This window comes from Microcaecilia unicolor, chromosome 4 (genome assembly GCF_901765095.1).
Source record: "Microcaecilia unicolor chromosome 4, aMicUni1.1, whole genome shotgun sequence".
NCBI classification, from domain to species: Eukaryota; Metazoa; Chordata; class Amphibia; order Gymnophiona; family Siphonopidae; genus Microcaecilia; species Microcaecilia unicolor.
Window position 1 is genome coordinate 225,790,637 of NC_044034.1, and position 17,511 is coordinate 225,808,147.

At 41.8% G+C, this 17,511-nt stretch overlaps 1 protein-coding gene across 4 annotated transcripts in view; it reads right to left on the reverse strand.

Moving 5' to 3' along the window:
- The window catches only part of CDHR5 (cadherin related family member 5), a 131,181-nt gene extending 114,750 nt beyond the window's left edge, over positions 1–16,431 (reverse strand). For all 4 annotated transcript variants that reach the window (XM_030201296.1, XM_030201295.1, XM_030201294.1 and 1 more), the window contains exons 1-2: positions 16,204–16,431; positions 15,930–16,105 (exon numbers count right to left, since the gene is read on the reverse strand). In XM_030201296.1, the coding sequence (XP_030057156.1) occupies positions 15,930–16,105; positions 16,204–16,315 (288 nt within the window). In that variant the 5' untranslated portion in view covers positions 16,316–16,431. The remainder of the gene's footprint in view (positions 1–15,929; positions 16,106–16,203) is intronic.
- Between the last annotated feature and the right edge of the window lie 1,080 nt (positions 16,432–17,511).

Consider the following 17,511-nt stretch of genomic DNA (forward strand, 5'->3'; position numbering starts at 1 on the left):
GCTGCTGTATTTTGATATGTCTGAAGTTTTTTCCATAAACCTTCCAATAAACCTACTAATACTGCATTGCAATAGTGCATTTGAAATACAATTAAAGACTGTACCAAAAGTCACCAATTCATTAGGGGAAGAGGGTAATTTTATAAAGCCACTTTTCTGTCGACATGCAGGATGGCATCAGGCACATAACCCCTAATAGTATAGGGGTGAAACTGCACTCCCAGAGATCAGAACTTAAGCACAATAATTAAACTGTCTGGGAAGATCCCTAGCCTTATTTTCTACCATGAGATTTGACGCATGCCAAACTCAGAATTACTGCCAGGTGCACACACCAGCCCGGCAGTAATGCCGATTTGGCGCATGCTACCCGTACGTTAGCCCTCCTGTTCTTTAGTAAAAGGGCCACTTTCTTTTTTCATTATTTAGCATTAATCGAAACACTGAAGTCCTTTCAAATGTGATTTTATGAATTTGCTTATATAACCTAGATGCAGCACTTGTCCAGGCCTGCAATATAGGTACGATTTCTGCCATTGCTAAAAGTTGAACATTGGTTGCCAGTAGAATATCGCATTATCTATAAAATACTGCTTCTGGTGTTCAAAATCTTTCATAAAGATTTACCTGAGCTTTTGTCACCTTCTTTACAGCCCTATATTCTTGGATGAGCTCTACATTTCAGCCAACAGTCACTATTGTCTGTCCCTTCACTGTGCATAATTCCATCTTCCACATTTCGGAAGATAACATTTTGTGTAGTGGGACCTACACTTCGGTACAACCTGCCTATACTTTTACATACAGAGCCCTCCTTTTTCTCATTTAAAGTTTTACTTAAAACACACTTGTTTCAGTCAGCTTTTACTAGCTGAACCTTTTTTTCCTAATTGTCAAACTGCTTTAGCCTTAGTATCCTGTGAGATGCAGCAGAGGGATTGTTTTGATTGTTTACATTGTTTTAATTGTTTACATTGATTGTTTTGATTGTTTACATTGTTTATCCATCTCTGCTTTTCCTTGTTTATTTTTGGGCTCATTTTCAAAACAGAAAAACGTCTAAAAAGTGGCATAAGTCTGCATTTGGACGTTTTTCTCTCAAAAACGTCCAAATCAGTATTTTCGAAACCTATTTTTAGATGTTTTTCTATGAAGTCTGTCAGAAATGCATCCAAATCTCAAGGGGGCATGTCAGGAGCGTGTCCAGGCCGGGACTTGGGCGTTCCTAAGACTTAGACGTTTTTCAGCCATAATGGAACAAAACAAAATCATCCAGGACTAAACCACAGACGTTTTGAGCTAGATCTGTTTTTATAATGAATAAGGTACAAAAAGGTGCCCTAAATACCCAGATGACCACTGGAGGGAATCAGGGATGACCTCCCCTTATTCCCCCACTGATCACTAATCTCCTCCCACCTCCCAAAAATGTGATGAAAAACATTACTTGCCAGCCTCAGATGTAATACTCAGGTTCATTAGAATAGCATGCAGGTCCCTGGAATAGTCTAGTAGTGGTGCAATGCATTGCAGACAGGTGGACCCAGGCTCCTACCTCCCCCTACCTGTTACACTTGTAGAGGAAACTGTGAGCCTCCAGAACTCACCAGAAACCCACTGTACCCACATTTAGGTGCCCCCTTCACCCGCATGGGCTGTGGTAGTGGTGTATAGTTGGAGGTAGTGGGTTTTGGGTGGGATTTGGGGGGCTCAGCAGACAAGGTAAGGAAGCAATGATGAGATGTGTACCTGGGAGCATTTTATGACATCCACTGCAGTGCCCCCTAGGGTGCCCTATTGCTTTCCTAGGATGTCAGGGGAACTAGTCTACTAAAAATGCTGACTCCTCCTACATCTCAATGGCTTGATTTTGTGCATTTTGCACTTGGATGTTTTTTTTTTTTCTAAAATGGACCGAAAAACAAAACGTCCAAATCACAAAACCTTTTTCAAAACGTTATTTTCGTGAAAAATTTTTCCGTTAGTTTCCGTTATTTTCGTTAGTTCGTTCCGCAGTCCCGCCTTCTGACATCATTTCCTCGAGGGCGGGACTCTGAGGGAACGAACTCATGAAGGGAAGGAAGGCTAGAGACAGGGCAGGGCTTTCAAATGACGTGGCTGCTGGAATGGAGGTAAATTAAAGATTTAAAGTACCAAGGGTGGCGCGGTATGATGGGGGATGGGGCGAAGGAGAATCGCTGGACAGGGGCAGGGTGGGAGAAGAGAGAAAGGAGATTGGGGGGAGAGTGCCAACTCATAGTCTGCTGGGGGGCGCCAGAGACCCTAGGACTGGCCCTGAAAGGCGCCCATCTTTCGACACAAATCGGGAGATGGGCGTCCTTCTCCCAGGGTCGCCCAAATCGGCATAATCAAAAGCCGATTTTGGGCACCCTCAACTGCTTTCCATCGCGGGGATGACCAAAGTTCACGGGGGCGTGTCAGAAGCATAGCGAAGGCGGGACTGGGGCATGCTTAACACATGGGTGTCCTCAGCCGATAATGGAAAAAAGAAGGGCGTCCCTGACGAGCACTTGGCTGACTTTACTTGGTTCATTTTTTCTTGCGACCAAGCCTCAAAAAGCTGCCCTAACTGACCAGATGACCACCGGAGGGAATTGTGGATGACCTCCCCTGACTCCCACTGTGGTCACCAACCCCCTCCCACCCTAAAAAAAAAGCTTTAAAATATTTTTTGCCAGCCTCTATGACAGCCTCAAATGTCATACCCAGCTCCCTGACAGCAGTATGCAGGTCCCTGGAGCAGTTTTAGTGGGTGCAGTGCATTTCAGGCAGGCGGACCCAGGCCCATCCCCCCTACCTGTTACACTTGTGGTGGTAAACGTGAGCCCTTCAAAACCCACCACAAACCCACTGTACCCACATGTAGGTGCCCCCCTTCACCCCTTAGGGCTATGGTAGTGTTGTACAGTTGTGGGCAGTGGGTATTGGGGGGCTCAGCACCCAAGGTAAGGGAGCTATGCACCTGGGAGTAATTTCTGAAGTCCACTGCAGTGCCCCCTAGGATGCCCGGTTGGTGTCCTGGCATATGAGGGGGACCAGTGCACTATGAATGCTGTCTCCTTCCATGACCAAAGGGCTTGTATTTGGTCGTTTCTGAGATGGGCGTGCTCGGTTTCCATTATCGCTGAAAACCGGGGACGACCACCTCTAAGGACGACCATTTCTAAGGTCGACCTAAATGTTGAGATTTGGGCGTCCACAACCGTATTATCGAAACAAAAGATGGCTGCCCATCTTGTTTTGATAATACGGGTTTCCCTGCCCCTTTGCCGGGACGTCCTGCGAGGACATCCTCAGGAAAACTTTTAACTACAATTCTATTCTATTCCACTTATTTAAATTCTGCTTCTATCAGTAAAGAATCTAAGCGAGTTACAGTAAGAGTACAAAACAAAATAAAGAATAGAATGATCTTTAAGCTACTTCATTGCTCAAATATCGTTCAAAAAGAAAGGTTTTTAGTGCTTTATGAAATCGTAGATCAGTGATTCCCAAGTCCGGTCCTAGAGTACCCCTTATCAGTCAGGTTTTCAGGATCTCTACAATAAATATGCATGAACTTGATTTGCAAAAACTACCTCCATTATTTGCAAATCTCTTTCATGCATATTCATTGTGGATATCCTGAAAACCTGACTGGGAAGGGGTACTCCAGGACCAGACTTGGAGGGACAGTTCCCTTGCAAAAATTCTAAAGATAGCACAAGCAATTTAAAATTACACCTGTGCGCTCAATGGCAGCAAATGCAACTTTCTAAACAAAGGTGTTACATGATCAAATTGAGAACATACTTAGATCATTTTTGCTGCAATGCACTGTAAAAGCTGTATCCTGCTGACCAAGCCTGCACTTATACCAGCATACAGAGCATTGCAGTAATCAAGTTGTTGCATTATCTTCCAAAAGTGATCTAAAAATAAGACTGTTCTAATTGTCCTTAATTGGCACAATTTTAAAAATATCTTCTTACTCAGGTAGTTTATTTGAGGTTCCATTGATAATTGGGTGTCAGGGATAACCCCCAGCACCTTAGAAGATTTTTTCAAAGGAAAGCTGTTCTCCTGAGTGAATCATAATATTAGATGTAACCCTAGACACATCGTTACTGAAATACAAAAGTTTAGTCTTCACCGCATTAAATTTTAATAAATGCTGATTTGCCCAAGTATGAATTAGGGTAATGCAGTCTGAGATAGATGCTTGTAATGTCAAAAGATCTAAGGTCATAGGTACCAAAACAAATATATCGTCCACATATGAGTATCCAAAATAACCCTAAAAGTCCAATACCGAACCCAGGGAAGTCATAAATACATTAAACAAGATCAGAGACAATGGTGAGTCCTTTGGGACCCCCAAACTCTGGACTCCAACTAAATGAGAAAGTGCCATTCTTCTATTTTTCAAGTAGAGGAGTGTGGTAGCCGTGTTAGTCCACTCTTAAGGTTATCAATAGAAATCAAACAAAATAAAACATGGAAAAGAAAATAAGATGATACCTTTTTTATTGGACATAACTTAATACATTTCTTGATTAGCTTTCGAAGGTTGCCCTTCTTTGTCAGATCGGAAATAAGCAAATGTGCTAGCTGACAGTGTATATAAGTGAAAACATTCAAGCATTACTATGACAGTCTGACAGGGTGGGAGGATGGGGGTGGGTCGGAGGTATGCATGGGGACATCAAAGCATATCATTGATATTCTAACAGGATGGGTGTGGATAGGTGAGGGGTGGGGTGATCAACAGAGACATACAGCTTTATGGTTTATAATGGGCTAGGAACCCCAGATCCTTGTTAAGTCCTTTCTGTTGGGTGTTAAAATATTCAATCATTCTGACTTCAAAGAACGTGTTTTATTTTGTTTGATTTCTATTTTTCAAGAAACCATCCATTCCTGAACTGGAATTAGTGTTAGTATAATTTGACCTAATACAGATGGAAAATTTCCTTCAGCCAAAAAATTATTAATTAAAACTGTGAACCATGAAACCAGTTCTTTCAACAAATATGAAGGGTACACATCCAATAAACATGATTTATGTGAATATCTTTTCACCAATGTATGGACTGTACTCTCATCTACACTTGCAAAAGAGGTCTAGACCCGATCAACTAGCAGATCATTTTCATCACCCATGAATTGGCCAATTTCAGCAGGATGATCAGTAAAAGCTATAAGAGACAATCTAATAGGAGCCACCTTCTCAATAAAATATCTTGCCATCTCATCTCATGATGATTGCATTGACACTGGAATATCTGACCCCACTAAGACTTGTGTGAGCTTCTTAAAAATATTAAAAAACAATTTTTGTTCCTGTGTTTCTTTGCCAATTAATTTCCTAAAAAATATTTTTGGCTACTTTTATTGAATTCTTATAGATCTTCACTTGTTTCCTCCATACTAACCTATCTCCCTGGTCCCCAGTTTTCAACCTTAATCTCTAGTCATACCTACGACATTGTCTTTTAACTATACGGAGTTCCGGTGAAACCACGGGAATGATCTCCCATTTCTACTTTTTCTAAATTTCTAAGAGGAGTATTACAATAAAGCTTCAGTTATACAAAAATTACAGTCTGACAGCATTGCATTCAAATCAGGCTGTAATTCAGTTAACTGAGATTTAACCTGTGACCAAAATTAATCTCCATCTACCAATCTATTAAACAAGCCAGACTGGGGTTTCTCATAAAACTTTGCCTGCTGTTGAGGAACATAGAGTTTAAAATGGACTAAAAAGTGATCTGACCACAGAACCACTGATGATTTAAGATTAGATATTAATTACTACTACTACTACTAACAAACATTTCTAAAGCGCTACTAGGGTTACGCAGCACTGTACAATTTAAACATAGAAGGACAGTCCCTGCTCAAAGAGCTTACAATCTAAAAGACAAGAGAACAATCTAAAGATAAGTGAACAATCTAGAGGACGAGTGAACAGTTAATCTGATAGGGTGGATAGATTGGGGCATTTTATATTTCTTGAGCGGTTAGGCGCCGAAGGCAGCATTGAAGAGGTGAGTTTTAAGCAGAGATTTGAAGATGGGTAGGGAGGGGGCATGGCGTATGGGTAAAGGAAGATTGTTCCAGGCATAGGGTGAGGCAAGGCAGAATGAGCGGAGCCTGGAGTTGGCAGTGGTGGAGAAGGGTACTGAGAGAAGGGCTTTGTCCAATGAGCGGAGGTTGCGGGCGGGAACATAGGGGGAGATGAGGGTGGAGAGGTAGTGAGGAGCCGCAGACTGAGTGCATTTGTAGGTAAGGAGGAGGAGCTTGAATTGTATGCGATATCTGATCGGAAGCCAATGAAGTGATTTAAGGAGAGGGGTGATATGAGTATATCGGTTTTGGCGGAATATAAGACGTGCAGCAGCGTTCTGAACGGATTGAAGGGGGGATAGATGGCCGAGTGGGAGGCCGGTGAGGAGTAAGTTGCAGTAATCAAGGCGAGAGGTAATGAGAGCGTGGACGAGAGTTCTGGTGGTATGCTCAGAAAGGAAAGGGCGAATTTTGCTGATGTTGAAGAGGAAGAAGCGACAGATACTGATCCTGTTTCGAAAAAGAAGCAATAAGATCTAATGTGTGCCCCTTCTCATGTGTTGGGTCGATCTTACTTACATGAAAATCTAATGAATCTAAACAGGAAAACAAATTAACTGTAACATTCCAATTTTTATCTAAATGCAAATTTAAATCACCAAATAACAGTGGGGAATTCCCTTTAAAAAGTGCCTGGGAAGTGAAAAGGTAAATATTTTATCCCTGAAATTTGAAGACATGGTGAAAAATCTAGAAATGGTGAAAGAAGAGCTGACTACACAAGTTAAAGATTTAAAAAAAGATGTTGTTCAATTACAAGAATTTAAAATCACGGTAATGAAAAATCAGTTGGCAATGCACAAAAAAATCGAACAAATTGAGAATTTCAATAGAAGATTAAATCTCCGAGTACTAAATTTTCCTAAAATTCCTGGTAAAACACCTATTGACTTATTTAAAAAATACTTGTTGGAAAATCTAAAAATTCCTCAAGAACTTATTCCCCCTATAAATAAAATATACTACATGCCAACAAGACTTGGTGGAAAAGAAGGAAATAAAGATGGCCTCGGAGTAGAAGGAGTTGACTTCAACAATTTATCAGCAATTTTAGAACAATCTATTGAAATTGCTCCGGAAAGGGCTACCCTCCTGGTCTCCCTAGTATTTGAACAGGACTTTAACACAATACTAAAGTTGTATTTTAAATATTCAAAAGAACTGTTCTTTGGTAATAAATTGTGGATATTTCCCGATGTTACTAAGGTAACCCAGGAACGGAGAAAATTATTCTTAGTGATGAAACAAGATGTTATTAAATTAGGGGGCTCATTTTTGTTAGCATACCCTTGTAAATGTTTCATTAAGCTCAGTGGGATAAAATATCTATTTTTCGACCCAGAACAGCTGAAATCCTTTCTGGATATGAAACAACTACATGTAAACATAGTAAAATGATGTGAGACGAAATAGTACACATAAACCGCATTACGTATAATTTAGTAATAATGCCTTTAAATCTCCACTGATTATGTAATTTCCCCCCCCCCCTTAATTGAGGTCTAAGAAAGCTGTTAAACTTATTCCTGTTTAAATTTTTTTTCCTTTGTTTTGGAAATTGATTTGGCTGTTTTTTCTGTAACAAGTATTGTACTTGTAAGAAATTAAAAATTTATAAATAAAAAAAAAAAAAAAAAAAAAGTGCCTGGGAAGTACAAACGGGTCCACATACAGTGCACCTGCTTTATCTGTGAGTATCAGGTCTAGGACAAAACAGCACACTTAGGGCCTTGTTTACTAAGGCGCGCTAGCGTTTTTAGTGTGTACTAAAATTAGCGCATGCTAAATGCTAGCGACACCCAGAATATATGGGTGTCTTTAGCATTTAGCACACGCTAAAAATGCTAGCACGCCCTTAGCACAGCCTAATAAACAAGGCCCTTAGACTTCAACATCCAACAAGAGTAACCTCAATTCTTACTTATATAAATGGAAAGGGAAAGGGGATGTGACTTCATATACTGCCTTTCCAAACACTAACTTACCTATCATTTTCAACAAGGATCTTGACTTTTATCTATATCTTTCTGAGAAGTTCTGAGAGAAGAGGACATTTCTCTGGTAAGTGAACACTACTTTGCTTTGTGCTTTGGGAACTTAAATATTGGGGTTTAAAGGAGGAATTGTAGGTTAGTGTTAGGCAAAATAAAAAAATATAAAAAGCAAATTTTAACAACTAATCGCCATAGTCTTTTCCACTTAGTTTTAAAAGCTTTGTACCACAGCATTAACAGATAGAATCTAACAAGCACTGCAGGATCTAGTTTAGTCTTCCCACCCACCCTCCCCAACATCCACCCACCCCCAGGACAACTCTTCAATTATAGTCAGTTATTGTAATTAGGGTAACAAGCAAGGAGTGCTCTTACAGAGTTTTAAATACATTTCATTACCATCTAAGAAGGAAACACTAAATAAATCATACAATATACTATATAAACTAAAAGACACTTTTATAGCTAATATCCTTAATATTGTAGCAAGTTTTAAATTATTGAAAAACTCAAAAACACTAAGATGGAGTCAGCAGTCCAGCAGTGAGAGGGGTGCTATCCAGTCTTTTGCGTTGAGTGTAGCATGTATGATTATCTCCCAGTTGGTGAGATGTCATATGTGTGTGCCCGATGCAAAGAGCTCCTAGCTCTTAGAGAACGTGTCCGTTCTCTTGAGGCTAGAGTAGTAGACTTGGTGGAGCTGAGGGAGACAGAGAGGTACATAGAGGAGACCTACAGGGATGTTATAGAGAAGTCCCACCTCCAGTCTGGTAGCCCTTGTGCTACTTTGGAGGAGGGACGTCTCCTAGAAGGAGAGCATCACCCTGGTGAAGTAGGAAGTACTCCTGTAGCCAGGACCTGCCTACCAGGGGATGTACTATCCTCTCGCACCGAGGATATATCTCCAAGTGCTGCCCGGGAGGGAAAGGTTAGGACAGCTGTTGTAGTTGGTGATTCGATCATTAGGCATATAGATAGCTGGGTGGCTGGTGGACGTGAGGATCGCCTGGTGACTTGCCTGCCTGGTGCGAAGGTGGCGGACCTCACGCGTCACCTAGATAGGATTTTAGATAGTGCTGGGGAGGAGTCGGCTGTCTTGGTACATGTGGGTACCAATGATGTAGGAAAATGTGGGAGAGAGGTTCTGGAAGCCAAATTTAGGCTCTTAGGAAGAAAGCTCAAATCCAGATCCACTAGGGTAGCATTTTCTGAAATGCTACCTGTTCCATGCGCAGGGCCAAAGAGACAGGCAGAGCTCTGGAGTCTCAATGCGTGGATGAGACGATGGTGCAGGGAGGAGGGTTTTAGATTTGTTAGGAACTGGGCAACATTCTGGGGAAGGGGGAGCCTATTCCGAAAGGATGGGCTCCACCTTAACCAGGGTGGGACCAGGCTGCTGGCATCAGCATTTAAAAAGGAGATAGAACAGCTTTTAAACTAGCAATGGGGGGAAGGCCGACAGTCGTTCAAAAGCACATGGTTCTGGATAAGGTATCTTGCAAGGATACCGCACAAACAGGGAAGATAGGGTTTCTGGATAGTGAGGTTGCACAACAGACCGTGGTAGGCCAGGTGCCCTTAAATACAACCAAAGCTCAGACAAAAGATGGCAAATCATTAGTGTCAAGTACTAAGCATCATGCAAACAGGAACAACAAACATATTTTGAAATGTCTATATGCAAATGCTAGGAGTCTAAGAAATAAGATGGGAGAGTTGGAATATATTGCACTAAATGAAAAATTGGATATAATAGGCATCTCTGAGACCTGGTGGAAGGAGGATAACCAGTGGGACACTGTCATACCGGGGTACAAAGTATATCATAGTGATAGGGTGGACCGGACTGGTGGAAGGGTAGCATTATATATTAATGAGAGCCTTGACTCAGATAGATTACAAATTCAGCAGGACACAAATCACACCTTTGAATCATTGTGGGTTAAAATTCCATGTATAAAAGGGAAAAGGATGGTGATAGGAGTGTACTACCGTCCGCCTCACCAGGATGAGCAGGTAGACGCAGAAATGATAAAAGAAATCAGAGACGCAAACAAAAAGGGCAATGTGATAATAATGGGTGATTTCAATTATTCAAATATAGACTGGGTAAATGTAACATTGGGACATGCTAGAGAGGTACAATTCCTTGATGAAATCAAGGACAGCTTTATGGAGCAGCTGGTGAAGGAGCTGACGAGAGAAGGAAAAATTCTAGACTTGGTCCTTAGTGGAGCACATGATCTGGTGAAGGACGTTATGGTACTGAGGCCACTTGATAACAGTGATCATAATATGATCAGTTTTGATATCAACCTTGAAGTAACTATACACAGAAAGTCAAATACGTTAGTGTTTAACTTTAAAAAAGGAGACTATGATAAAATGAGAAGAATGGTTAAAAAAAAAACTTAGGGGGGCAACTGAGAGGGTAAAAACTGTACAACAGACATTGACGCTGTTCAAAAATACCATCCTGGAGGCCCAGGCCAAACATATTCCACAAATTAGAAAAGAAAGACAGAAGTCCAAAAGACAGCCGGCGTGGTTGAAAAGTGAGGTGAAGGAAGCTATTAGGGCTAAAAGAAACGCCTTCAGAAAATGGAAGAAGGAACCGTCTGAAAATAACAAGAAGCAGCATAAGGAGTGTCAAAGCAAATTCAGGGTGCAGATAAAGAAGGCCAAGAGGGATTACGAAAAAAAGATAGCATTAGAGGCAAAAAACATAGCAAAAATGTTTTTCGGTATATTAAAAGCAGGAAGCCGGCAAAAGAATCAGATGGGCCGCTGGATGACCGAGGGGTAAAAGGGGCGATCAAGGAAGATAAAGACGTAGCGGAGAGATTGAATGAATTCTTTGCTTCGGTCTTCACTGAGGAAGATTTGGGTGGGATACCAGTGTCGGAAATGGTATTTCAAGTGGACAAATCGGAGAAACTTACTGACTTCACGGTAAACCTGGAGGACCTAATGGGGCAGTTCAGCAAACTGAAGAGTAGCAAATCTCCTGGACTGGATGGTATTCATCCTAGAGTACTGATAGAACTGAAATATGAGCTTGCGGAGCTACTGTTAGTGATATGCAATTTATCCTTAAAACCGAGCGTGGTACCAGAAGATTGGAAGGTGGCCAATGTAACGCCGATTTTTAAAAAAGGTTCCAGGGGAGATCTGGGAAATTATAGACCGGTGAGTCTGAAGTTGGTGCCGGGGAAAATGGTAGAGGCTATTATCAAAAACAAAATTACAGAGCACATCCGAGGAATGGATTACTGAGACCAAGTCAGCACGGCTTTTGTGTAGGGAAATCTTGCCTGACCAATTTACTTCAGTTCTTTGAAGGAGTAAGCAAACATGTGGACAAAGGGGAGCCGGTTGATATTGTGTATCTGGATTTTCAAAAGGTGTTTGACAAGGTACCTCATGAAAGGCTACAGAGGAAATTGGAGGGTCATGGGATAGGAGGAAAAGTCCTATTGTGGATTAAAAACTGGTTGAAGGATAGGAAACAGAGAGTGGGGTTAAATGGGCAGTATTCACAATGGAGAAGGGTAGTTAGTGGGGTTCCTCAGGGGTCTGTGCTAGGACCGCTGCTTTTTAATATATTTATAAATGATTTAGAGATGGGAGTAACTAGCGAGGTAATTAAATTTGCTGATGACACAAAGTTATTCAAAGTCGTTAACTCGCAACAGGATTGTGAAAAATTACAGAAGGACCTTACGAGACTAGGAGACTGGGCGGCTAAATGGCAGATGACGTTTAATGTGAGCAAGTGCAAGGTGATGCATGTGGGAAAAAAGAACCCGAATTATAGCTACGTCATGCAAGGTTCCACGTTAGGAGTTACGGACCAAGAAAGGGATCTGGGTGTCGTCGTCGATAACACACTGAAACCTTCTGCTCAGTGTGCTGCTGCAGCTAGGAAAGCGAATAGAATGTTGAGTATTATTAGGAAAGGTATGGAAAACAGGTGTGAGGATGTTATAATGCCGTTGTATCGCTCCATGGTGCAACCGCACCTTGAGTATTGTGTCCAATTCTGGTCGCCGCATCTCAAGAAAGATATAGTAGAATTGGAAAATGTGCAGCAAAGGGCGACTAAAATTATAGCAGGGATGGGACGACTTCCCTATGAAGAAAGACTTAGGAGGCTAGGGCTTTTCAGCTTGGAGAAGAGACGGCTGAGGGGAGACATGATAGAGGTATATAAAATAATGAGTGGAGTGGAACAGGTGGATGTGAAGCGTTTGTTCATGCTTTCCAAAAATACTAGGACTAGGGGGCATGCGATGAAACTACAGTGTAGTAAATTTAAAACAAATCGGAGAAAATATTTTTTCACCCAACCCATAATTAAACTCTGGAATTCGTTGCCAGAGAATGTGGTGAAGGCGGTTAGCTTGGCAGAGTTTAAAAAGCGGTTAGACGGTTTCCTAAAGGACAAGTCCATAAACCACTACTAAATGGACTTGGGAAAAATCCACAATTCCAGGAATAACATGTATAGAATGTTTGTATGTTTGGGAAGCTTGCCAGGTGCCCTTGGCCTGGATTGGCCGCTGTCGTGGACAGGATGCTGGGCTCGAAGGACCCTTGGTCTTTTCCCAGTGTGGCATTACTTATGTACTTATATAATTACTCAGTTTAGAGTTTATGCAGTCAATATTCCATTTTTCTTCTGTATTGATAAATCTGTACCTGAAGGAATAATTATTTATGTTTAAAATCCATATGCATATTGATAAAGGCAAACTAAAATTGAACATGGTTTTGGCTTTGTCAGGCTATCCTGTATTGATTTTCCTCCTTATTTTGACATAGATGATGTTTCTATTCCTATTGTAGAAGTTCACTCCTTGGGTGTTTTACTTGACTCTTTGCTGACTATGAGATCCCAAGTATGGAAAATCACTCATACAGTTTTTCAAAAGTTGAAGGTAGTTATTTCAGTCTGTCTGATTTTAGGGCCATAGTTCAGAGTTTAATGTTAATGATTTTCAAAGTGTTGAACAATAATGTACCTCTTTTGATAGCCACAAGCTTAGCATGAAGATCTGCCACTATAGAGTTATTAGATATTCCACACATTTAGACTGGAGGAATACAGGCCTTCTATTTTTTTATCATTGTTGGTCCGCAGTTATGGAATTCATTGCTATCTTCGTTGAAAGCAATTAGAAACCTTGATACCTTTAAAAGAGGCTTAAATACTTTTTAATAGGCTTTTGGTGATGACTTGAGATGATTCAGTGATTCATTTATCACAATATTCTGATGTCTTTTTGTTGTCCCATATTTATGTTATATGCATGACAGACCTCATCGACCTATCACCCAGAAACACCATAAAATCAGTAAGATCATACCTAAACCTCTAATACCCAAGCAGCAAAGGACTGAAATACAAATCCACCTATGCTTCCAGCTTTTCCTACCTGAGCACACAATTGTGGAACGCACTACCAAAAGTAGTAAAAACCACACTTGACCACATGAATTTCTGGAAAGCACTAAAAACAGAACTGTTCAGAAGGACATACCCCACCGAACCAACATAAAAATCCTGCACATCTGCGACACAACTTAACCAAAGATCATACCGGACATATCTTAACACTTCCTTTCCCTCTCTAAGTTCTCCCCAATTGTCTTTACCATACATGTATCTCACTCTACCATATCACCTTGATATTAATCGCAATGAGCCTGCAAATTATTGGGAAAATGTGGGATACAAATGCTACAAATAAATAAATAAACTTGTATTTGTTCATACTGAAATCGGTAGCATTGGCTTCGCTCCAGGGGCAGTGACGTAAGAGACGGGAGGAGCCTGCAGAGCCAGCAGCCAATGAATGCTTCGAGGCTGCCTGCAGTGCCGTGCTTTTTTTTTTAAACATTTTTTCTCGTTAGCGTTGGCGCTCAGCTCAGTCAGCTGAGCGATTCTTCTTTTTGTAGCGCCGGCCCTGCTGCTCAACAGGAAAAGCAGCAGTGACCGGCAATGGGAGCTGGGGCTGGTGGGCCTGAATCGGGAGAGGGAAAACGGATGGCAGGATGGGGAAAAAGAGGGAAAACGGAAGGATGGGGAGAAAAAGAGGGAAAACAGATGGAAGGATGACAGAGAAAGAGGGAAAACAGATGGAAGGATGGGGAGAGAAAGAGGGAAAACAGATGGAAGGATGGCATAGAGAGAGGGAAAACGGAAGGATAGGGAGAGAAAGAGGGAAAACAGACGGAAGGATGGCAGAGAAAGAGGGAAAACAGATGGAAGGATGGCAGAGAAAGAGGGAAAACAGATGGAAGGATAGCAGAGAAAGAGGGAAAACGGAAGGATAGGGAGAGAAAGAGGGAAAACAGATGGAAGGATGGCAGCGAAAGAGGGAAAACAGATGGAAGGATGGGGAGAGAAAGAGGGAAAACAAATGGAAGGATAGCAGAGAAAGAGGGAAAATGGAAGGATAGGGAGAGAAAGAGGGAAAACAGACGGAAGGATGGCAGAGAAAGAGGGAAAACAGATGGAAGGATGGGGAGAGAAAGAGGGAAAACAAATGGAAGGATAGCAGAGAAAGAGGGAAAACAGATGGAAGGATGGCAGAGAAAGAGGGAAAACGGATGGATGGAGAGACAGACATTGGATGGAAGGATGGGGAGAGAAAGAGGGGAGATGGATGAAAGGATGCAGAGAGAAAGGGGAGAGACTGGAAGGATGTGGAGAGAGAAGGGACACTGAACAGAAAAGGATAGAGAGATAGACACTGGTTAGAAGGAGGGAGAGAGACATTAGATGGAAGGATCAGGAGAGAGGGTAGATGGGTAGAAGGATGGGGAGAGAAAGAGGGAAGACGCTGAATGGAAGGGTAGGGAGAAAGAGGTAACACTGGATGGAAGGATGCAGAAAGAAAGAGGGGAGACTATTGGAAGGATGGGGAGAGAGAGGGGAGACACTGGAAGGATGGGGAGAGAAAGAGGAGAGCTGCTGCATGGAAAGGGGGAGTAGTGAAAGATTGGAGCATAAGAGGAAGGGGCATGGGGAGAACAAGGGTGAGAAAAAGGTGAAAAGCCATAAGTAGATGAAGGAAATTAAAGAATGGATAGTAAGAATGAATTAAATCTGGACACAGAGAGAGGAAGAAAAATATTGAAGAAAGCAAAGAAAAAGGAGAGAAAAATGACAAATGGCCAGGAAACCCTGGCAGAAGAGTTAAGCGAAAACGAAGGAAAGCAGAATCTAGAGACTGGGAGCAACACAATGAGAAAAAGTAAATGGCCATACAACAAAGGTAAAGAAAATAATTTTATTTTTAATTTAGGATAAAGTAATATGGGGTTAATAAAGTTTCAGAGACCAATACTTCCTTCCTTAGGTCAGGAGAGGATACCGTAACAGCATTATACTGACCTGAGGCAGGAGGTTTTGGCCTCTGAAAGCTCACTGAAAAGGATTAGGCTATTAAATAAATTGTCTGAAATCGGATGCACTGAAAAGCAGCACTTTACCCTGTGTGACAAATGCATCTGAGTGTGACTAAATTTTGCTGGGGAGGTGGGGTAGAGAGAAAATTTTGTGCCCACCCACTTTGGGTTCAGGCCCACCCAAAATTGGCAGTCTGGCTACGCCACTGCCTGGAACCTGGTATATTTATATCCTGAGCCTAGCCCTTAGGTGTTCCTGTTCAGTAATGACCAATATTCTCTACATTCAGGGACCTCTCCTCTTAGCTTTTTAAACATTGCATATTATTTTATTACAATATGACTGGGACATCAGTGGACAAACATGTATTGGGGGATTCTTCTTACCTCATAATCCAATGACTCTTTCAAAATCAGATTTGGCCAACGGATCTCAAATTCCTTAGATTGTCCCTCAGAAGAAATGGAAAGGTTGTAGCCTGGTGTGGCGCGAAGAGTGGTGACCACATATCCTGGTGGGTTATTCTCCTCTATGCGTACTCGTGTGTCATTTACCCAGCAGCCTGGCAAAACAGATAAAGAGGAGACAGTTCTCTGTAGACAATGCTGAGGTACAGATGGACAGACAATGAATACATGCTGTGTCTGTGACACTGGGTACCTGTGTCAGATTGTGCCAGAGCTGGAGCAATGGAGAGCACTAGAAGAAGGAGGGAAGTGCCTTGATGAGCAGAAATAACCGCCATGGTGTGAGTGTGCAAAGTATACGACATCCCATCTATGCCTGAAGGTGAATCCCACTGATATCTGTGCTCTTTCAGTTCCTTGGAGTTCTTGTTTGCCTCTGGATTCTGCTCTATGGCAGCCGAGCACTTTGAGGAACCTGAAACTGTCATACAGGAGCTGCAGATCTCTGCTTTAACCTTTGATTCCTTGATTCATGCATTAATCACTTAATGGTCTCAGCAACCAACAACCTAACTTGATAAACAGCTATATTGCAGGCTAGGGATCTTCCCAGACTGTTTACTTAAAGGTACAACTGCAGAAAGTTAATTTTCAACTGATGACAGAAATAATTCAAGCAAGAATTAGAAGCTATATAGTTTGAAGAGAACTTGAAAATATGCATGAGCCAGCTCTGTAGGTGCTAGTGGATACTGAGCACCCCTAATATTGAGCAAGTTTCTTCACTGCATCCAGAGAGGGGTAATCTGCAAGGTGTTTTGCACCTCCAATCGCTTTAAAATGTTGGTGCCTATGGAAATACAAAGGACAGAGTGGTTGAGAATAAAACCTGAACAGAAATCCTCCAGGACAGGAGGTCAGGGCCACAAAATACAAAGAGGGAAGACCTAGAAAAGATTTGCAGCTCAGCCCAAAGGGAAATAGATAGATAGATAGATAGATAGATAGATAGATAGATAGATAGATAGATAGATAGATAGATAGATAGATAGATAGATTTCTACTAGTCAGTAGAAAACAGTCTAATTCAAGCAGAAGATGGTAGTGGCATTAGACTGTTTAGCAGAGGATCTTTGCTGGCATGCACTATATACACAGAAAACATACCCAGGCAGCAGTAACAGCAAATGATGGATTCTAGAGCAGCATTCTAACAGGTGTCTAACAGGTGACGTTTCACTGGGGACAATGATGTGATGCATAACTGCTGCTGAAGAACAGAGGGAAATGAGGGAGATTTGTGATGCGCAGGGTGAAATAGCTCAGGTCACCTGTTAGACACAATATCTGCTGTCCTTAGCCCAGATCATATTAAAATACATCTGACTGGGATTAGGAAGAGCAGTGAGCAGTGCAGCAAAGTGCAGTGCAGAGAAGGCTTTCAATTGTTGAGGATAATAAACTGTTATCTCTGATATCCCCTGCTCTTTCTATGGCTCTAGAAGATAAGAGGATTGGAATAGAGCAGACCTTGAACCGGGAAGTGTGGTGTCAGGGCACT